Genomic DNA, 24,019 nt, shown 5'->3' with positions numbered 1-24,019 from the left:
AAAAAAAAAACACACATGAATGAAACCCGTATATTTCTTAAATTTTTTTTAAACAAACCCCAACGGCCAAACATCAATCTTCTTTTAATCATGCGTCAAAAATCTTACAAGAAAAAATGGGAACTTTTTCCTCTGGAGCCTCTCTGTCTTGAACCTTCTACTTTTCTCATTTCTTTTCCTTTCCAATGCTTCGCTGTCTCAGCTAATCCTATCTTCTTTCCTTCTGCCTTAATCAGTGGCTTTCGTAGTTATTTTGTATTGGAAGCCTAAACAACCTCAAAAGCCCAAAATTCACCTTATATCACAACAAAGTGGTGAGTTTGACTCGTGGCATCGTTCCCTTTTCAGAAATGTATCATACACTTTAATCGGAGTTCGGATGTCAAATATGTAAATTCCTACTGCGTCCTTTTTCCATTCAACATAAGATGTGTCATGTCTGATCTATGTACATTTTTTGTATATTTTTTATGCTGTATTTGTGATTGACATGATAAAATTCATAGCTGCACTCAAATGAAGTCTGAAAATACACAAGAAGTAAATGGAAAAGGGAAGAGCAAACAAGATTATAATGCTTGGAGTGTGGAATATAGTAGAATGTTGTTGCAACTCATGGTAACGCGATGGGACGTAAGCAGCTATCGTAATCGTCACGGTACGATATCACAAAATGTATTAGCAGCTTGTAACTTTGATTTGGAATTCATATATGTTCTTATTGGGTGGGAGGGCTCAGCTCACGATTCAAGAGTACTACAAGATGCTTTAACAAGGAGGAATGGACTTAAAGTACCACAAGGTATTTTTTAATTTAAAATTTTTTCTTATAGTTTACATTAGCTCATATATTGGATACTAACATATGTGTAATCTATTATCAGGTAAATTTTTCTTAGTGGATTGCGGATTTCCAAATCGAAGCCAATTTTTGGCTCCATTTCGAGGTGTTCGATATCATCTCCAAGAGTTTGGTGGTCAAGGTCATGCACCTGCAAATGAAGTTGAGTTGTTCAATCTTCGTCATTCGTCCTTGAGGAATGTCATTGAGAGGATATTTGGTATATTTAAGTCACAATTTACAATTTTCAAGTCTGCACCTCCATTCCCATATGCGACACAAACAGAGATAGTGTTAGCTTGTGTAGGACTACACAATTTTCTTCGAAAAGAGTGTAGATCTGATGAATTTCCTGTTGAATTGGGGGACGAATCTTCTTCATCTTCATCGTTACCGGTTAATGAAGGGGATCCTGAATTAGTTTTCCAAACACAAGAATAGCAACGACAAAATGCTAATGAATGGAGAGTTGGTATAGCTTTGGATATGCGAAGAGATGCTGGGCATAATGACAACAATGAGAATCAAAGATAATGAATGAACATTAAATATTTTTCTTAAAGTTTTCTTTTAAATTTGTAATACATCTGTCACTATATTTCTTATGAATTTTGCTTTTCGTTAAACATAATTTTATTTCTTGTTGTTGAAGGAAAATATGTTATGAATTTGGTTTTTTATTTCATGTTGACCACGTCTTTTTTTTTTTTTTTTTTTTTTCAAGTTTGATAGTTAAAGGGTTCTGTTGAATCTGTTGAATTTAGTAGACAAACAATGGCATATATTTTCGATAAGCAACAGCCATTATTCAAAAAAAATTTATTGTAATTTGGACAACCAACGCTTGGATTTGAATAGATGTGTAAAATCAATGCTTGGATTCTCTTTGACTATGTTGCTCAGAATCTCAGTAAAATAAGTAAAAGGAAGAGAGAATTTCATAGAATTGCTTGCACAAATTGGGCAGAGCCTTTAAGAGTGTGTTTGGCAGGTCTCACTGGACTGGACTAACTTAAATAGCACTTAAAACCCATATTTGATAAGATAAAGGACTAACTTAAATGAGACTATATTTTTCAACAGTAAACAAAACCCCTTGTTCACTCCTCTAATTTAGAGAGGTTAAACGGTAGTTCGCAATATAGTGCCCTCGCTAGATTGAACCCACGAGTTCGAACTAAACCCGTTTCTTCTTCTTCTTAACCTAGAATTGGATTTTCTTGATTTGTGTTTTCAGTCAACCATATTCACTGAAGTCAGATCCTTGGCTTGAATCAAAACCCCCTACCACAATCAACTTGTCAGACCACCACCGTGAGTTTACCTAATTCCTGCAACCAAACAAACCCAAATCCTGGCTGGACAAGATCGAAGAGGACGTGTGTGGAAAACGCATTTGCTGAAGCCTTTGCCTAGGGCTTTCTCAATTGAATAAAAAGGAGTCAAAGGGGGAGAAGAAGAGTTGGGGAAAAAGGGGATGTGGAGGTGGGTTCCGATGGGAATGAGAGAGAGAATCAGGGAGGTTTATGATTAAAGAAAAAAAAAAACAGAGAGAAAAAAGGGATGTGGAAGTGAGTTGCGATGGGGGAGAGAGAGAATGAGGGAGGTTGTTGAATAAAGAAAACAAATAGAGAGGAAAAAAAGAAAGATAAAAAGAATGGGGAGGTTGGGTTTCTGATTAAAGAAAAAGAAAATAGAGAGGAAAAAAAAAAGATAAACAAAATGAGGAGGTTGGGTTGGGTCTGAATTTGATGATTTTTTATTTTTTGTTTAATGTAATTTTAGCCTTTAAAATATCAGAATTTTAGTTGTTTTTTTAAATATTATTGTTTTAAATCTAATTATTACAATAATTATTTTTTAGTCCGATACAGCACTAAATATAGGTATTCATTATTTTTACAATTCAGCTTCTTAGTCTGATGGAGCACCAAACGTAGGTTAGTACTTAATCTAGGTTAGGCCAATCCGAGCTAATCCAAGACAGTCCCAGGATTTAGTCCAGTCCATGACAGTTTGCCGTACCAAACGACCCCTAAACATCTTAAAGAGAACAACTTAGTCTGCGACTAATCCCAAGAATCGTTCATAGCTACATATTGTATTTTCCGAATAAATTATTCTCTTAATTTAATTTATGCACCAACAATTTTAAGACGCTCTATCTGCCATAGATGTTGGGAACCAATTTTAAAAGTAGATTTTGGATGCTACTCAAATTATTTCCATAATCATTCATGTATTTTCCGGCGAGTAACTAATTCCTGCATATTGAAGGACACCGTGGTAGCAGGACTAAATATTTATCTATCTCGTTGGCTAGTGGTTCGATTTTGGCAAGTTTGGCTTTGACAATACCCATGGTTGGCATGAACAGAAGATAAGTGATTTCTACCTCGGTAACTCTTGATTTATTGCTTCTTGCTGCTGGCTTTTCCTTTGAGCTTTTCCGTAGATGGCTGGTTCACAAGCCGACCAACATGGACACGATGCAGGGAAAACAGTTGAAACCTGTCATAGCGAATGAGAAAGCCAGGACTCGGTTTAGCAGTTTCGGAACCCGAGCTTGACTGGGGGGCAATTACACTCTGCCAGGGGGCAATCGCTGCTGGTTCCAACACTAGGTTTGATGCTTTGACAAGTTTTCTTTTCTTTCTCCCTGGGAGGGGTAAGGAGAGTCAGATGTGTTGTGTAGGTCACATTAACCACGAAACATAGCTGAATGCAATTTGGCAACAACAAGATCAGCTCCTTCATTTGTTTATGTTTCCTCATCATCAGTGTTTCTAATAAAAGAAAAATATGCGTAATAAAAGAAAATTTTAAAGATGACCATCTAGAAAAATACAATTACAAAAATAGAAAAAGAAACTTTGTAAGTCATGCAAAGCACTCGTGATTAATAAATAAAAAGACTTTGGCATGCATGACTTAAGAAGCTTTTTATTTATATATATTTTTTGCAATTGTAATTTTTTGATGCATGTATCAATAGTTTCTTATCTGAATGACACGCGTGTGATTAATGTTGCATATGGACGTGCGTTTTAACATTCTTCCAATTTTTTTGATTTTTTTTTGTTTTGTTGGAAAATATGCTTTTAAAAAAAAAGCACCATAAGAGTGTACAAAAGATAGCATTGAAACAACCAATACTATCCAAAACCCAAGCATGAGAGACAGGAACAAATGAGTGATCTTAAAAAAGACTCGTGCATGAACAACTCAAGGGGAAACAACAAGAAAAGAGAAGAAAGAAGAGGAAGCCTGAACACGAGTGGCGGAGCCACTCCTAGGCCAAGAGTGGCCTCGGCCCCTCCATTTTTTTGACTTCTCTCCTATATTATATAATGTAATATATACAACTTACTAATAGACAACTTGTAATTTAAATTAATGGCCTTTTAAAAATAATTAGGCATGACTAATTTTAAAAATTTTAGTTCTAACATGTGTTTTGAACACTTACATGTATTTGATATACTTGTGTTTTTTATCTCGGCCTCCTCAATCTTAAAATTCTAACTCTGCCCCTACTGAACGCCACTTATATGTATCTGCACACGGAAACCACAATGCCACCAACAAAAATCATCACCCTACATCAGAAAAATAAAACATAAAATTAAAACTAAAAGCAGCATAAACTTGTATCCATTCATACTTATAAAGATTTTTTTTAAGTGAGTGACTTTCATAGAGATGACAAATTCTTAAATACTTTCATAGAGTTGATAAAAGTCACTAGTAAATTGGCAAGACTTTTGCTCTTAACAATTAGCCTTAAAAGTATAGAAAAGTCATTCATTTAATAAGCTTTTTAAAAGTCATTAATTTTTTGGATACCACCAAACTTTTAAATACTTTTTAAAAGTTATAACTGAATACCACCAAACTTTTAAATAATTTTTAAAAGTCATAATTGAATACTACTAGACTTTTATATACTCTTTAAAAGTCTAAATTGAATACCTCCAGACTTTTAAATTCTATAAAAGTCATTAAAAGTTTGAATTGAATACACCCCCTAAAGAAAAAATAAATGACGTTAAGCAATTTTTTGGACTTTTAAAACTATAAAAATATGGCTCGACTTTAAAATAAGAAATCATTGTGACGGTTATCTAGAGAAATACAATTGCAAAAACAAAAATTAAAAATAAAAAGGTTTTTAAGTCGCACGCGCTTACGCGCGGAGAGGCTAGTTAGAAGAAAAGGAAAACGAAGAGAACCCAAACAAACTGCTTTTAACCACCAAGACTTCTACTATCACACAACTCTCTCTCTCTCTCTCTCTCTCTCTCTCGGGGACATACAAAATGCAGGTTTCAGGTGTTATTGGCGACGTTTCGTTGGTGATTCCTTCAGGCGGTGGTCTTAGCTGGCCAGAATTCAGACACTTCCATTCGCATACGCTCTCTAACTCCAAGCCATTTCTTTCTGGTGCTTTTTTCAGAGTAAGCTCTCGTCCACTCTCATTCATGTTTTGCTCTCGTGTTTAAGCCTTTGGTTGCTAAACAAGCGTGAGAAGTTGAAAGGAATTTTTTAGATTTTAATTAATGATGTTTGGATTATTTTTTTTTTTTGAGCCTTTCGTTTCTTTGGGATAGATTGGACACAACCCAGATCAGATATTTTCTTTTACCCTGTTTGGTTGCCTAGAAAGTGTAGGCAAATTTGTGACTGATATACAATTATCTATCTCCACTTGGTTTATTGAAAAGCTATTTCGCGAATAAATTAACAATGATAAAATTTTACTTCCTTAGGAACATATTTTCTTTTTATTTTTTGAAATAAATGGAGCCCTCTTCAGACTGCGTGTGAACTGTTTGTTCATTTGAAGTTAATTCTTCAGTCATTCAATTGTTGGTGATCATGAAATTTCATGGGCAACAGTGACCAAAAGAATTAGATCTTGTGCTCCCAATATTTATCAATCAGATTGGGTTTTAGTTTTATTTTTTCTATAATGTATTTATGTTATGAAGAGTTATCCCTGCAAAAACGTTGGATAAAACTGAAACGAAAATGTGGATAATCAAATGGCTAAATTTTTTTCAATTTAACTGAATTTTTGCATGGATAATCGTTGATAGAAAATCTGAAAACTAAACAGTTCCAGTCATTGGTTTATATCCCAGAAATAGGATGTACATATTTTAAGGAAAAATAAGGACATCCTTAATACACTCATGTCTCTATGTTTTTTTTTTCTTTTGCGCATATGTTGAATTTTGCTATTTTTGTCAAGATCCTTTTTCTATTGCGCATACCCTCATCAACTTTGTCAATGTTGTCAACTGATTTATGCCTTTTTATGCCTATGTTCTGTCTTGTCTAGTGCAAAAAAAGAGAGGAAGGGAGAGCAATCTATATACTTAATTTCTTTGCCTGCCAACAGTTTCCTCACTCTTTCTTTCTGGATCTTCTGATTTTTCTGTTATGTTTTTCTTTACCACAGGGTTTATAGATGAATTTACCTGTTCTACATACCATAAACTTACTGAAGGAAACAAAAAGATACCAAATGTACTAAGTAAACCATAATAATCTTACCTAAAAGACTCATGATCCAAGCCATAAACTGAAATGGATGCCGCAACATTAATGATAGTTGGGTGGCACCAAAAGACTGCTTCTTTTTTTTCTTTTTTTTGCTGGGTGAGAAATTATAGTATTGGGTGGTGGAAGGAAGGCTAAAGTATAATGGGGCCGTATGTTGATGGCTATCATTTAGGCTATTTGGTCGGAAAGAAAACAAAGGATCTTCGAAGATGTTAAGGTTGGAGGAGGTGTGGGAGAAGGTTAATTATCGGGGGGCACTTTGGGCATCTGTTTCTCCTGATTTTAGGAACACTTCTATTTTGGACATTGTTTTAGACTGGAAAGCTGTAGTGTCTTGAATTGTTTTGGTCTGCTAAACTAGTTGTAGAATGAATTATTGTTTTCTCTTGTATATTTATGGTGGAAAGCTTATCCATGGTGTTGTACAGCTTCTTTTGTTAAATAAACTTTCCTCTCTTTGTTTCTTTTAAAAAAAGGTTGGGTGGTAGGATTGAATAGGGGAAATCTGAATCGGTGTTATACAAAAGGAGAAGTGGAGTAGATTTGAGTGGATGTGGCTCGGTTTTTTTTTATTTTTACTATAAGTGAAACTGAGTTGCAGATGAGTAAGAAAATACATGCTTAATGCAATGTCATTGATGAAATAACTGACGGTTGTGAGATGTTGTTGTTTTGTTCACAAAATGTTGCGCAACTTTGTGATGGTTCATATCTGGGTAAATCTCACATATTTCCTTAAAGCAGGCATTTGATTTCATTAATGCCAGTGTTTAAAGCAACTGAAGTGCCAATCGAATGGGAAGAACCAAATAGTATTTAGGGTTTCAGAAAACTATGGGAAAGGTTAGAACCAGTACCCAAAATTGGTGCAGGCTTCAAGAGGTGGCCACACTTACTGGGAAAGGAGGTGGTTAATTTAACCTTAACATTTTCTATTATGATTTAGACCTCTTCTTTAATCATATCATTCTTCCGACAGACTCAACGTACCAGTAGTCCTGTGAGTCATGAGAATTTATCTTCATAAAGTGGAACTGTTTACTACAGTCTAGGTATCACCGTTGAAAGTTGACAATCTCCTTGAGAAACAAAAATTGAAACATAAACCAGAATCTGCAAGTGTTTCAAACCCAAATTCCAGTCAATCCCCACATGACAATGTAATTTATTAAAGTTAAGAGTTATTAATAAAGAGAGCAAAGTTTACCTGTGGAAGATACTTGCATTATCACCCAAACTGGACCAAAAATGGCAAAAGGATCCATAAATAAAACTAGAATGGAAGGAGCAGAAGATGAAAAACAGAGAATAATGACAGATGCGTAGACGGGTAGAAAAAAAACTGCTGTCAACTGCTTAGCTGCTAAGGATGAGCATCTGTTTTGCCTTCATTTTGTAACGAAAATGATATATTTGATTGATACGTTGCTCCAGAATTGGCTTTAGAGTATTATTTTTCCCATGTCTTCATTGAATTTGTATCCCCATATATTTACCAATTTCTAATCCTTTTGATTCTATGCATTTGTTTCCCCACATGTACTTGCATGGTATCATTTTTATAAGCTAGTTGCCCCAAGATAGGGGCTATTCACCATTATGTATGTCAGTTTCCAAGTAACACTGATTATCTTGATTTTAGCATTGATTTAATATATGTATATGTATACGCACTGAATTTGACTGCTGAAATCCAATGAAGAGAGTTGTATGAATATTTCTGCATCATATTGCCATATCCAGGGTGGGCACTAAGGCAAGGTTATGAATGGTTGGCACTTTAACAAAATATTTTTCTTTTCTTTTCTTTTCTAGAGCTGTCCTTCATCTTGCATCCCAAAGCTGGGAAATGGACTGTATAAGTGCCGAGCAAGAGGGTTGATTGTGAGAGCATCAAAGGATTCAAGTGATAATTTGGTGCCAGTTGCTCCTCTTCAATTTGAATCCCCTGCCGGCCAGCTTTTGGCCCAAATATTGCAAAATCATCCACATCTACTATCTGCAGCCATTGATCAGCAGCTTGAGAACCTTCAAAAAGATAGAGATGCCCAGAGAGAAGAAACTTCTGCTTCATCTGAAGATCCCCTCTACAAGTAAGTACTGTGATCTCTCAAGAGTAGTTATTTTAGTTTTGTTCTTGAATGGACGGTAATTGGTAAATTTTTACATGTTGAAACAACTCAGAATTTGATGCACGCTGATGGAATTGTTTAAAGATCCTCTTTGGACGCCCACCACTAAGCCCATTGCCCCAAATCTAACAGCAAGGCCTTTTTGGTAGTGTAAGAGTCATTTAATTTTAAAATAGTTATAATGTAAGTCAAAGAGTTAATCTGAGAGTTAATAGGGGTTAATAAGAGTGAACTTATTTGGATCTTAGCTTCAATGTGTTTTAAGATTTCTTGGAGTTCTATTATTTAATGTGACTTAATACTATTTCTCTAGAAATTAAATTATTTAAAAAATGTTAAAAATTGCTAATTCAATTTCAAAGTTAAAAACAAAAGCTGAAAAAAAAAATGGAGAGAGAGAGTACATTTGGAGTGGGGGTGTTTGGGTGGCTTAGAGTAATTAAGCAAAAGTTCAATCATTTAAAGCCCATCATAATTATAAGCAATAGCCACCTTGTGTTTTCCTACATTACACATGGTAACCTAATCCTGCATACGGACTTTATCTTACCCCCCAACTGACTTCATAGCAGCAGCATTGCTGGTCAATGTGGGGTAACAATGTGATATGGGAGCAGTTTCATTTTCAAATTAGAAGGGATTATGAGTATTTGGTTTGGCACGATTTTTAGTTTTATGGGATAATGATACTTGTGGCATTGAAAACATGAATGGAATTGGCAGATCATTAACTAATGGGAGAGAATAAATACTTTCTTCGGGCTTGGTCCACCTGCAATTAATTTGTCTTTGGGTCTATTAGCTTGATACTGTAAAACTCCACAGGATGCAGACCAGTGGTCATACTGAATTCGGCAGTTGAACCCTCAGTTGTGTCAGTAGTAATTGAAAAGAAAAATAAAAATTGCAAAAGATTTCATTAGGTCTGCACTGTTTCTATCATCCCATCTTATTTCACCTTCTTGATACAAGATAAACTTTGACATATATGTAGTTGCCTACCTTTGCTTTGAATCTTTGATATTTAGTAGTTTACACTACAGGTTGTACCATGTTATGTGCTGCTCTAGTTATTTCCGGGTTTAAACTTAATTTTTATTTAAAAATAATTATTGATGGCAAGAGCTTCCTAGGTAGCTGAAGTACACTTGACACATGCCAAGTAAACTTTTCTAGTCGTACTGAACTGGGATGTGAGATTTAGAGAAAAGAGTACTTGTTTTCATTTATTTTCTCTTTTCTATAATTTGACTTGAACCATTTTTGTTTAAATATAGAGTGCGGTTCGATTTGTATGCATGTGCTTGTGTTTACATGTGTATGACAACTGATGGGTACAATTTAGCACAATGCTAACACCTCAATGCTAGTACTTTAAGATGTGATAGGTACCAGCAGGAATATGATATAATTTCACTAAGATCAATCAATCTAAGAACTTTGTGCCAATGCTTACCCTTAGATTGTTGCACTACCATCAATCAATCTAAGAATACAATTACCTTTCCTGCAGTTGCAAAGCTGATGCATCACTGGCCTCCCGGAGCCTATTGCACACCGGTCCATCCACCATTTCGATGAGAGCAATTAGATGACATCCAATCAGAGACTCCGCAAACTACCAAAAAACAACCTGCATATGTTTCCCCTCCATTAGCCACATTACAGTACTAGCACTAGAACGTCACCATCCTCACCAGTGATCAGTTGGTGTCACACCACTCACCACCTTGAGTCTTGACTTACATTAGGCCTCCATCAATATCTTACCTTCATTAGTTTGTACTGCATTTCTGACCTTCCATCACCATCACCTCTTTCAGGCTGAATCATAGCTCCAAATTTTCTTTCTTCTCTTGAAAGTCAATTTTAAGTAGACATGATTAGGTGTCTAAGAAGAGATGCTGTTATTTCCTCAAAAAAAGAAAAGAAAAAGAAAAAAAGAAAGAAAAAGAAATGCTGTTATCATGCATCTCTCCATACTGTACGCAGTTTGAAACATATCATCTAACAATCTCTTCGCATACTGGTGCTTGCTCTTTATTTGTTTTCCCCAACTATTGTTTGGTTCATTGTTTTAGTGTTGGAGGATATGGAGTCACTTCTTAAATAAATTCATGAATTTTAGGCGAATAGCTCAAGTCAAAGAGAAAGAAAGACGCATGGCATTGGAAGAGATAATATACTGCTTGATAGTGCAGAAATTCATAGAGAATGATATTTCAATGATCCCGAAGATATCATCGACCTCAGATCCCACTGGAAGAGTGGATTTCTGGCCAATGCAAGAAAAGAAACTAGAATCTGTTCATTCTCCTGAAGCATTGGAGATGATACAGAGCCACTTATCCCTTGTACTTGGAGAGCGACTTGTGGGCCCTCTTTCTGCGATCGTTGAGATTAGCAAAATCAAACTTGGAAAGTTGTATGCTGCTTCAATAATGTACGGATATTTTCTCAAGAGAGTTGATCAGCGGTTTCAGCTTGAGAGAACCATGAACACCCTTCCAGATGGTTTCACTCCAGATGCAGCACCAGCAAACCAGCTATGGGATCCGGATTCCTTGATCCGGATACCTCCAGACGGTGGTAGTGATAGTGATGGAGGTAGTTACATGAACAATGGTGATGACAAGTCCTATCGACTGAGATCCTATGTGATGTACTTGGATGCAGAGACTCTCCAGAGATACGCTACTATAAGATCAAAGGAAGCGATTTCTTTGATTGAAAATCAGACACAAGCACTATTTGGGAGACCTGATATCAGGATTACTGAGGATGGTTCAATCGATGCCTCTAACGATGAAGTGATTGCGCTTACTTTCTCTGGATTGACAATGCTTGTCTTGGAAGCTGTTGCTTTCGGATCATTCCTATGGGATGCTGAAACCTACATTGAATCCAATTATCACTTTCTCAAAAGCTAAATGTTCATTTATTTACGCCCAGAAGCGAGGGTGCTGCTTATATGTTTTAGAGTATTGAGCCATGGTGTAATGAGTTTCCTGTAAATATAATGGTTAGTCACCTCTTGTTACAGAAGTTGCTCTCTAGATGTGTTGCCAATTTGACCTACTTTATCCCAAATGTAACTGCAGGAAAGATGTAAATAGTGATGCACATGTTACGTGGTGCTGGGCCTCGGGCGTGCGACTCGACACCACCAATGTTGCTGATTTCTAGTGTCTTCGTCAAATTTTTAAGATGGCAGCAATTACACAATCCGAGTACCAACATGCTATGTTGCACGGATATCAGTATAACTTTAAAAGTATGAAAATACGATATGGCAATACGCCAATTATATTATTATATTTAATTTATTTTAGATGAATTAGTTCTAAACTATAATACATTTGTTCTTTTGAGGGATCCTCAAACACCTTTTGAAGTCAAGTATGAATTTTATTTTCACAATCTGAATTGTCTATTTTTCAAATCTTCATTCAAAAATCCTCTTTGTAAAAAATATTAAACAAATTAGAAACTATTAAGACATCTTAGTTGTGACCAACAAAATTGACGAACATGGTGTTTCTAGAAAATATAAAATAACAATCGTTTAATTGAGTGGACGAATACATCCAAATTCAAGTAATTTTTTGCATATATTTTTAAGGGAATGAAACAACAGTATGTGTAATTAGACCCAACATAAAATGGTTAACAAAAGAAACATCTAAGATCTGATTGTAATTAGACCAAACATCAAGGAGTGCAATTGAAACTTCCTTCATGGACATCTACAGCTTACCAAAGCAACTACCCCTTCTTTTAAACAAACGCTTAATTATTCCACACCCAACCGCCCCGTTATTTAAACAAACTGTGACCATCATTTCACTTGCTCCGTATATTTATTTATTTCTCTTTTTTTATGTATTTCATACCCAAATTGACCTGCTCCTCATTAAAAATAAATAAAAATTAAATAACAAAAATTTTGATTCGGTCAATTTTGGGAGGGGCAGGTTAGTATCCTAAAATCTCATGTATAAATTAAACTCATTATTTATAAAAATAAATAAAAAGCCAACAAGTCTAATCCAGTGAAAATGGCCTTTTACTTGCAGACTAGAGGTCTTAAGTTTGAATCCTCACGACATCATAATTGTGTGTATAGGTGTGTGAGAAATCCCCCCTCCCTTGTAGACTATCACTTGTACCCAGCGGCGGACCTAGAAATTTTTCAAAAAAAGGGCAATATTTCAAAGTCTAAAACGATATTTAAAAAGGCTAAAAACACTATATTAATCACATTAACCAATTCACCATGTTAATTATATACAAATAAACACAACATTGAAATATTAATCATTTTATCAAACCACAACAATCTTTATTAATTAATTACAAACTAAAAATATATACAAATAAATAAATTCAAAAAATAAAATACAAAATAACCAAAACAAAAACTCAATCAATTAACCAAAACCCAATAATCCATCCTAATTAATTAAAGCATAAAGAGAAATAACTTTGAAATTTGGAGAGAAATTAATTTTCCAAACAAATTGTGGAGGGTTGGTCCATTGGTGGATGGCTTATCTCTTCTGGTTTTAGAGCTGCCATGGCTTATGCCCACTTCACAACCCTTCTTTTGCCTCTAAAACAAATGGGTTTCCACCAAATGAATAAAAGAATACATAGAGGGAGAGAGATCCTTTCAGGGTGTCGTTGCTGAATGAATGTAATGGAATTTACTTATACCAATTTGAGGGAGTGAGAGATAGTCAATGATAATGAAAAAAGCACAAAGAGAAAAGCTAATGGATGATGAAGGCAAAAGAGGATTGAGAAAAAAGGGATGTGGTTGGGGAGTTGGCCGCTGCGGGTAGTGGTGGCCCTTTCTTTTTATTTCTTTTTATTTTTTTTATTTTGGTTTCACTTGGACCAAAACTATGCGTTTTGGACATATCACTTTAAAAAAAAAGAACCCAAACGGCCTTGCGCGCTGCAGCCTGCGCAAAGAGCTGCTGCCTGGAGCTTCTTTGGAGCAAATAATCGAACAGCTGGTGGGCAGTAGAAGAGGGGCATTTCCAGCTTCTCAAAGTGATTTTCCGGCGAGGGGAGGTGCAAGTGCACCTCCTTGCGCCTCTGTAGATCCGCCAGTGCTTGTATCTTTAAAATAAAATTAAAATAAAATAAAGTGGGAGGGAGGGGGGGGGAAGTTCTCAGTGACAAAATTGAAATTTCATGTAAAACCTAATAACGAAAAAAGTATTTAAACCTATATAATAATATGACAAAAAGTAAATGCATATAGATATAGGTGGTAAAAGGCTTGTAATTATTTTTGACCAAAAAAAAGATGCATGTAATTACGTTTTTTTTAAATATAAGTGATAGTCTAAACTAAGGTGTCATGAGAGTTTAAATATGAGACTACTATTCTAAAAGTCAATGCTATTTTCAACTGAGATAGAACCCGTTGGCGGCTTCTAACGTTACGTCATGTAATTAAGAGCAATTATCAATCCAGTTGAGGTCATATGTTAGAATGTTAGTAAAATACGGAAAGGGATAAGTACAAATAAAATACGTATGTGTTTTATTCGACAGAATTTTTGAAAAATCCAAATGAAAAGTTTGGCCACTATATATATATATATTTTAAATTGTAATATAAATGTTTTTATTTAATAATATGTGAAAATACGTGTATTAAACGTGAAGAATATATATGTACGTACGTGTATAATGTATGTATTATACATTTGGATTTTTTTTTGAAAGTGTATATTATCAAGTATTTTCATACATGTATGGAAAACGAAAATATATACGTATGTATATAACACGAATATTATACAAAAAATTACTAACAATAAAAATACAAAATTTACCTTAGCAGTGTTTTTAGTCTCTTGTTTTATGGTGGGCCACATACGAAGATGTCATCAACCTTCTACTCCTACGTTACTCCCTTCATAGCTTAACAGATGTCCTAAATTATTGAGTTTGATGATGGGAACATTTGGCTAAGCAGTTTAAGAAATCAAACTTTTTATAGGCAGCCTAGCTATAGATTACGACTTCTTCCTATTATTATTTTTATTTTGTTCTTACATATACGCTAGCTCGGGCTCACACCCATATTTATTCCTGTATTCTGTCTGCTTAGTAAATAACAATTAATTAATTAATTAACAAATATGTCTATACTTTATGATAAAAATTTGTAATTATGCCTATATTTGTTTATTTGTATATTTTTTAATTGTACGTGAAAAATAATGATAAAATACGCAAATAATTGTTAAATGTTTGAAACAAACGTTTACTGTTCGTAAAAAATATGTACATATGCCGTTAAGAGCATGCCAATAAAAATAGAAAAAATACATTAATTAATGTAATATGCCGTTAAGAGCATTCGCAATGGTTGTTTAATAGTTCAGTCCAATGAAAAAAAATACAGCAATTAATTTATTTTTCAAATATATTCAAAATTGATCTCTTTTTAAAGATCTTTTTGAGAATATTTCAATAGTACAATTTTTAGTGTTATTAAATTTATTTATTTTATTTTATTTTATTTGAATATATAATATATATAAAAAACATGTAAGAAATATGAAGTTATTTAACTGTACCATTATAAGTAAAACTATAATTCAATTATTGCATGGAGTCATTGTGGATGCTCTTAGACGAATCGTTGGATGGAGTATCAACTTTATTCTTTTAATTGGCAGAAGTGTGTGTTGTTATTACATTATTCCCTTGACTTGGAAAGCGAAAGGACCCCTCCAGCGATATAACTTAGGCACCGCATGAATTTGTAGTTGTTAAATTTTGTTATATAACTAATCACGTACTGTTTATATTAATCATTCATTATTATGTAACAACCCTGACATTTATTTTATTTTAAAATTTTAATGTATATGCAAATCCTAAAGTTCAACATAAAAACAAATAATTACGTAAGTTGTAACCACCAGGCACCAACTACATTTTGTATATAATATCTCTTCGGTGAAACCATGGGTACGTTGTGTTATCAACTCTTTCATGTTATTACATGTGTATTTATTTATTCATATTATACATAATTTCATGATATATCAATCATGTTGTCAATTTATATTATAACATATGTACTAATATGTAACATAACTCATCGATGTGACAATCAAACTAGAATTTTTTCAATATGTGTTTCCCGGGTGTTTCCCTGTTTCTCCGGGAAAATAAAAAACCCAAAAATCTTAGCTGCTCTCTCTTTCTCTCTCTCTTTAGCCCCAAAGGATAAAATCAATAAAGGGAGGGGGAGGTTAGGGGGAAGAAGAAGCGTAATTGCCCCTCCTTTCCCTCTCCAATTTTCTTTTGGGTTAGTGAATACTCCCTTATGGCGTTTTCAATAAGAAGCCCTTTGTGGTGATTTCTTCTGACCCATGCTTAGGTTGAAGTTCGTCATCACTTATTTTTCCATGATTGTTCAATATATTTGTTCGTTGTTATGTGTAGTTAGATCGCTAAAAAACCATGTTTTTCCTAGATCGATCATATATTTTGTATTTTCTTAAAGGTTAGGTGCGGTGGGTTTGACGACGGTGTTTTTTAAGATGGTGGCTGTAGTGTTCATTTAAAGTTATTGGTGTGGTTTTAGAATTTTGGGTTTTGCTTAAGATAACCATGCTTAATGGTAGTGATGTGGGCTAGGAGTTGTGTGTTCGACTTTTGTCCGTTTTAGTTTTGTTTTTTAACGTGTTAGTTTTGTTTTCCGTTTAGACTTTATACTTTGGATGTGATGTTGATATTTATTTATTTATATATTTTTTTAAATGCAAGCAATAGTGTCACACGCAACTATGATGTCATAGAAGTTCGAATCTAAGATATCTGGTCTACAAGTGAAAACTCTTTTTTACTGAGCTAAACCCTATTAGCGTGATGTTGATTTCTTAGTTGTATGAATATCGAATGAAGTTGCTCAATTTGTTTAAAATACGCTCTAGAATTTCTTCGATTTGATCTCTGATGGCCAATCGGATAATATCCCAGCCAACCAAGGGCATTATCGTACATCCAACAATTAATTAGTTAGATAATTAATTCAAAGCCTGATCAACAGCCGAGGACCATATATTCTTTCTTTTCTTCTCTTTCTCTTTCTATCTGTTTCTCTCGTAACCTTTGCATTGAATCCCTCTTGGCCTCTTGGTTTGGTGGCCTCTTAGCTCCTCTTCTTGTGATTTGTATATTATCAGACTCGGAGAGAAATCAAAGGAGGTGGGATCGGATGAGAGAGAGGAGAAAGAGAGAAAGAAAATTAAAACAAAAGGCAATACAGATCAAAATTTGAATTATTACGAAGAAAAAAGAAAAGAAAATGATGGAGGAGGGGACAATAAAACGTTGTAGATGTTGGTTTAATGGGATTTCTCTCTTTCTCCACCCTCTGATCATCACTGTCTTAATCATATCCATGTGTATGGCTAATATTGGCAACGTGGACGCAGCTTTCAGTAACCTCACCACCATCCCCTTCAACCAAGGATACAGCCCTCTCTTCGGTGATGGCAATCTGGTCCGCTCCCCCGACGGGAAAGGTGTTCGTCTTCTCCTCGACCGCTTTACAGGTTAGTTGTGTTCATTTGTGCGTGCAGAAAGGCTAGTATAATATTATACAATCTCGATCTTTATTCATTTTTTTCTCTCTTTCATTCTTCATATTGATTAATTTGGTTAATTAATTTAATTAAGGGTCTGGCTTCATCTCCTCTAACCTCTACAACCATGGCTTCTTCAGCGCCAACATTAAGTTGCCATCCGATTACACTGCCGGTATCTGTGTTGCCTTCTACGTAAGTTCTCTTATTATATTTTGGAAATTGGAATCCCTTCTGGTTGGGAAGAAATTTAGGGGAATTTTATACAAAAATCATTTACTTTTTCATTTAAGAAATTTTGTTGCTACATGTCCTGCAAATTCATTAATTTGTTTATTTATATGATCGTGATCAAACTGAACAAACAGACCTCAAACGCGGACGTATTCGAGAAGAGCCACGACGAGTTAGACATAGAATTCTTAGGGAACACAGAAGGGAAGCCATGGAGATTCCAAACCAACATCTACGGAAATGGCAGCACTAACCGCGGCCGGGAAGAGCGTTACCGGCTGTGGTTCGACCCTACCAGGGACTTCCACCGATATAGCATTCTTTGGACCCCTCAAATCACCATGTGAGTTTGTTTGTTTGTTTGTTTTTTTTTTTTTCATATTTCCATTATTAATATTTATTAATTTCCTTCTCGAATTTGTGTTCTTTTCTACATATATATATTTTTGTTTTGCCTTATTTTTCTATGCCATGTTTTGCTTTGATTGTTCCTTCTGTTTTGGGAAAGTTCTCGTATTCTTGTTTACGGGGTATGCTTTGTGGACTTTGTTGTATGCTCGTTTGACCTCACGAGCAGCCATACACGCTTTGGGATTGCGTCTGGGTTGCTTCTACCTTCTCGAGAAAAAGTCCAACATGTGTTATGCTTAGGTCACACTATCAATTTAATTAGATGGTTGATTAAATAAAATTATGGATAAATGTGATCATACTTTGTTTAAAATCTAATAATAACCCAATATGTCACATCTAACACAAGAATAATTTTCTTTTATGCTCTCAAAGAAAAAACAAGAACCATTTTTATATACATGCCGTACACACACGATAATTTTGTCATATATAAAATATATATATATATATATATATATGTAGTTTACAAAATTGTAGCAATACTAGACTATAAACATTTTTGTTATTTTGAACTCAATTTAACTTCAAAATATTTGGATGAAACTGCAACAAGAAGCTCTTATATAATTCATACTAGCCAGCGTGAGCCAATTGGTTTTTTAATTTATTTTTATTTTTTTAGAATATAAAAAGATATGGATAGTTGTGTTTTATAAAAATACGACTTTTTATTTGATTTTTTAAATATATTTTAATTCTTTTTAATATGAAAAAAATGTGAATTTACTGTATTCTGTTCATTTAATTAATAATCTCAATTATTAATATTTTCATTAACTAATGATATTTTCTGGTATTTTAAATGTTGATTCTCTGCCTTTAACTTGATATGTAAGGATAAAGAAAGCATCCTCCTATACTTTTTAGATGGTGTACCAAATTTTTGGTAGGCTACCAAACTGACCCATGCAGATCCGAAGTTTTCTATAAACCATATTGACTCAATCATTGCCTAATTTTAATTGAACAAATTGATTGATGATACCTTTCTATATATATATGCATTAACTGATGAAGGAATGTAATTTTTTTTATTTTTTTTATTTTTGTGTGGAATTGATATAATCAATCAATTTATTCAACTAAATTAATGCCATGATTTGTAAAATTTGTTCAATTAAATGAAGGCCATGATTGACGTATCAATTTCAGATGATGCAAGTAAATCTTCCCTTATAATTAATTAATTACTAAAAATTTATTAATGTATCAGATTTTATGTGGATGACGTTCCAATTAGAGAGGTGGGGAGCAGGGAAGAGATGGGGGGTGACTACCCATCAAAGCCAATGTCGTTGTATACGACTATATGGGATGCTAGCAATTGGGCCACGTCAGGAGGGAAATACAAGGTGAATTATAAATATGCCCCTTTTGTAGCCGAATTTAAAGACCTAGTCCTGGATGGCTGCCCTGCCGACCCCATCCAGCAAATCCCAGCCGCTGAGGCATGCGCCGAGAAATACGCCCTCCTCGCCACCCAGGACTACTCCGTCATCACACCTCAGCGGCGGGCCGCCATGCGCAGGTTCAGGCAGCGGTACATGTACTACTCTTATTGCTATGATTCGTTGCGGTATCCCGTGCCACCTCCCGAGTGCGTCACCATTGCGGCTGAGAGGGCGCGCTTTAAGGACACCGGCAGGTTGAAGTTTGGCGGCAGCCACAAGCGGCAGTCCAAGCGGAGAACCCGCAATCGCAATCGGGTCCTCCCTGATTCGGACGTTACGCCCTATTAACCTTTCGGTCATTACCGTTATATTTGATTCATACAACTCATGCATGCATGTAAATTCAAGCCTAGCTTATACAATATTGTACCTATATAGGTTGGTGGGGCGTCATTCCCTTTTTCTCTCTCCAAATTAAGTTCAAACCTTAATTTGTTGTTGAAAATTAGTATAAAAGTTAGCATCATGAGTTATATATGAGCAACCACTTTTGGTGGGGTCTTTTTTGGTTAGACACAAATTTGGTGTTTTCCTATTCATATTTTTTTGCGTTGGATTTCGTGGATATGTTAAACATGAAATAAATTTAATTTGATGAGCGCGTACCTAAAAAAAAAAAAAAAAAAAAAGCGCCAATGATTAATTAGGTCGATTGATATTGTTTTAATATGATATCCAAATTCATATTTCCAGCAATATATAAAATTTGAGTGCTGTTAAACAAACCTTAAAATTAACTGGGTGCACTCTACTACCAAGGTATTTATTGAATTACTAATTTACCTTAATATAAAATGACTAAAAGGATATATGGAATTGTGAAACAAATATCATTTTAATAAGTACATCATACCCACTAAATTCAACCTAATCCAATGTAGAGAAGTTTTTGTATAACTTTAAGAGTCTTTGATGTTTCAAAGGCTTAAAGCTTCCTTACAAACATAGCAAAAGACAAGTGTCGAAAATTCTCTATGTACTTGATTCTTCCTGATGGAAAAGATGGGCAGCCATATTTGAATGAAAAAGTTTGTTCCAGTCTGACTTCTTAGCTCAACATCATCAATAGAATAAAGTTGAAGTGGATGACTTTAAAATCCCAGGGTTTAAACATTTCTTCTAACTTGGAAGCATCCAAAATTCTGAAGGATTTCGGACTAGTGATGATGCATTTCACTAGTTATTTGACAAAGATGTTTGAGTCTCCTCCACATAGGTCAAAGAAAATCACAAGGATTTACAAGAATCATGCTTTGAATTGTAGGAGCTAGCAAATCTACTCCCACAACAGCTTACAAAATTAAAGATTTTGATGTGAACCCATAATTTGACAAGAGGGTAGGAATTCATGTAAAAAGAGAAACCTGGTTTAGGATTGGTATTACGATGTTGTGTGATAAAGTGTATTAGGGTGTACCATGGTTATTTTTAGTAGTTAAATAGGGTGTACTAAGTTAATTTTACATTTTAATTAAAACATTAAGGTGTACTTAGATCATAGAGTGTACTCAGGATTAGTTTAGTAGTAGTCTAAAATTTTAGAGTGTTATTAAACGAACCCTAAAATTAACTGAATACACCGAATTACGATCTAAGTATAACCTAATATTTAAATCAAAATAGAAAATTAACTAAGTATACCCTATTTAACTACCAAAAATACTCTAATAAGCAACAAAAGACTTCAACTACATAAGTAGTAATTGGAAATGAAAAACAAACTAAGCAGAGCACAACTAAACAAGACTAAGATTATAGGTCATCATGACTTACGAAACTAAGATGGACAAACTGTGATGAAACTGAAGTCATCGAATAGAGTGTTGGTGTGACTTGTGGATATTGACTTACTTTCCTTACACACCAAGAATTCCTATTATAATTGTAATTGATTTACTTTAATTCCTGATTTCCTACTGCAAATAGATTTAGGAATTTATTATTTACTTGCCCATTCAGGTTTCGTTGTATTATAAATATGACCTCCTATAAGGAGAAGAATACACAAAAAATTCCCACAAACAAATATTCTCTCATAGTTTTCATATTTTAGCATGGTATCAAGAAATTCTCCTTTGTACAGAAATGATTGATCATTCCGAGTCTGGAGCACGAGATTACTCTCTGTCGAAAAGCGACCAATCGCCCATTCATAGCGATCAATTGCCTGACCCACCTGATCCATGCGAAGATATTTCTGATCCGAGTCTCACACCTACAGACAATATAGAACAACAAGATGAAGACCCCCTCTAACTCAACAGTACCAACAGACCAATCTCCTGAGAATATCCTTGAGGTAACTACTCCTACTAGACTTGTGCATTTAGATGATAAAACTATTGGATATCAATTACCTTTCAGGCAAAATCGTGGGAAGCCACCAAACCGTTATTCACCTGATATTGGCAAGACATCCAAGTATCCAATTGCAAATCATGTATCCACTGAGAAGCTGTCTGAACCACTCAAGGCTTTTGTGCATCAGTTGTCTGCTATCCATATTCCAACCAAGGTCTCTGAAGCATTGAAAGATCCTAAGTGGGTCCAAGCTATAAAAGAGGAGATGAAAGCCCTTGAGAAAAATCAGACTTGGACATTGGAGACTATACCCCGAGAAAAAAAGACTATCGGATGTAGATGGGTGTTTACTATAAAACACAATGCAGATGGATCTATCGAGCGATACAAGGCAAGACTTGTGGCAAAAGGGTACACACAGACCTATGGTATAGACTATGAAGAAACCTTTGCTCCAGTTGCAAAGTTAAACACCGTCAGAGTCTTATTGTCCCTTGCAGCTAATTTGGATTGGCCACTACACCAGTTTGATGTAAAGAATGCTTTTCTACATGGCGAACTCACGGAGGAGGTGTACATGGACATTCCTCCTGGATATAATACTACTCAGACTGGAACAGTTTGCAGGTTACGAAAAGCATTGTATGGATTGAAACAATCACCACGTGCATGGTTTGGACGGTTCACCATGGCAATGAAGAACAATGGTTTCAAACAGTGCAACTCAGATCATACTCTGTTCTTGAAACATCGAAAAGGGAAGGTAACAGTATTAATAATCTATGTTGATGATATGATTATTACTGGGAATGATAAACAGGAAATATCACAGCTACAAGACTATCTGGCTACGGAGTTTGAGATGAAGGATCTAGGTGGACTCAAGTATTTCTTGGGAATTGAGGTGGCTCGATCGCAGCAAGGCATATTTCTCTCTCAAAGGAAATATGTCTTAGACTTGTTGACAGACACATGAATGCTAGATTGTAAACCTGCGGACACTCCTATTGTTCAGAATCATCATCTTGGAGAATATCCGGATCAAGTTCTAACTAACAAAGAAAGATACCAAAGGTTAGTGGGAAGATTGATCTATTTGTCACATACTCGACCAGACATTGCTTATGCGGTGAGCGTTGTCAGTCAATTTATGCACTCTCCAAGTGAAGACCATATGAATGCAGTTCTTCGGATACTTAGATATTTGAAGTCTGCACCTGGAAAAGGACTTATGTTCTCAAAGCATGGTCATCTAAATATTGATGGTTATTCAGATGCAGATTGGGCAGGTAATGTAACAGATAGAAAATCCACATCGGGTTACTTCACATTCGTGGGAGGTAATTTGGTGACATGGAGAAGCAAGAAACAGAATGTAGTAGCTTTATCCAGTGCAGAAGCCGAGTTCAGAGGCATGACTAAAGGGATTTGTGAACTTCTTTGGTTAAGAAAGTTGCTTACTGAACTTGGGTATAAACCTACATCCACAATGAATCTCTTTTGTGACAACAAGGCTGCTATAGCCATTGCACAGAATCCGGTTCAGCATGATCGTACTAAACATGTTGAGGTGGATCGACACTTCATCAAACAAAAGCTTGAGGCTAAAGTGTTTCAGTTTCCTTTTGTGAAATCCGAGGATCAATTGGCGGATATTTTGACAAAGGCGATTTCCAGTAAAGCATTCCACAATTCACTAGATCAGTTGGGCATTGGCGACATCTATGCACCAACGTGAGGGGGAGTGTTGGCGTGACTTGTGGATATTGACTTACTTTCCTTACACACCAAGAATTCCTATTATAATTGTAATTGATTTACTTTAATTCCTGATTTCTTACTGTAAATAGATTTAGGAATTTATTATTTACTTGCCCATTTAGGTTTCGTTGTATTATAAATATGACCTCCTACAAGGAGAAGAATACACAGAAAATTCCCACAAACAAATATTCTCTCATAGTTTTCATATTTTAGCATAGAGAAGTTCAAAGTGGTCTTCAAAATCAGAGTAATATCTACATGATCATATTTCTTCAATAAAATCAAAGTAATTTTAGAATTCGTTTAACAACAGTCAAATTTTATCATACCAAATTGTCTAACTAGAAATCATTATCCAACATCCATCGCATTCGAACTATTTTGTTTTTGTTATCTTTTATCCTTCCAGTCATGACATGGCCGACCTTCTGTTTGTATAATCAATCCTATAAACAGAGAAACTTTTTCATTTTCGTTGATGTCTGCTGTAGAGAATGTATTTCCTTGTAATAAACAAATTACACAAAGTCCCTATTTATATAAATACGGGAAGTTTACTAAAGGTAAGAAATAATATAGACATAAATACAATTCTATTTACAGCAGGAAAGCTAATTGCTAGGAGGAGATTGTGAGGTTGACTTCCTTGTGTGTTAAGAAAGGAAAGCTGCGTTAACACTCTTCGCAAAC

The 24,019-nt window shown here is 34.9% G+C and overlaps 2 protein-coding genes across 3 annotated transcripts; both read left to right on the top strand.

Moving 5' to 3' along the window:
* Window positions 1-5,107: 5,107 nt before the first annotated feature.
* On the top strand, window positions 5,108-11,878 carry LOC117627229 (UV-B-induced protein At3g17800, chloroplastic). Of its 2 annotated transcripts, XR_004585749.1 has the most exons (4): window positions 5,108-5,298; window positions 8,225-8,502; window positions 10,670-11,563; window positions 11,643-11,878. XR_004585749.1 is itself a non-coding variant. In XM_034359198.1 (3 exons), the coding sequence occupies exons 1-3, from the start codon at window positions 5,161-5,163 to the stop codon at window positions 11,469-11,471; spliced, it is 1,218 nt and encodes a 405-aa protein (XP_034215089.1). In that variant the 5' UTR covers window positions 5,108-5,160; the 3' UTR covers window positions 11,472-11,878. The 2 variants fall into 2 exon arrangements, 1 of the variants encoding a protein (XP_034215089.1); XM_034359198.1 differs by having other exon boundaries at window positions 10,670-11,878.
* Window positions 11,879-16,636: 4,758 nt separating this feature from the next.
* On the top strand, window positions 16,637-19,803 carry LOC117627230 (probable xyloglucan endotransglucosylase/hydrolase protein 30). Its single transcript, XM_034359199.1, has 4 exons — window positions 16,637-17,135; window positions 17,260-17,360; window positions 17,534-17,742; window positions 19,027-19,803. Exons 1-4 carry the CDS (start codon window positions 16,886-16,888, stop codon window positions 19,550-19,552), a joined length of 1,086 nt encoding a protein of 361 aa, XP_034215090.1. The 5' UTR covers window positions 16,637-16,885; the 3' UTR covers window positions 19,553-19,803.
* Window positions 19,804-24,019: the final 4,216 nt, after the last annotated feature.

Source organism: Prunus dulcis, chromosome 5 (genome assembly GCF_902201215.1).
Source record: "Prunus dulcis chromosome 5, ALMONDv2, whole genome shotgun sequence".
Classification (NCBI taxonomy): domain Eukaryota; kingdom Viridiplantae; phylum Streptophyta; class Magnoliopsida; order Rosales; family Rosaceae; genus Prunus; species Prunus dulcis.
Note: the sequence above shows the minus strand (reverse complement) of the source record. Positions and strands in the feature narration are given on the sequence as shown.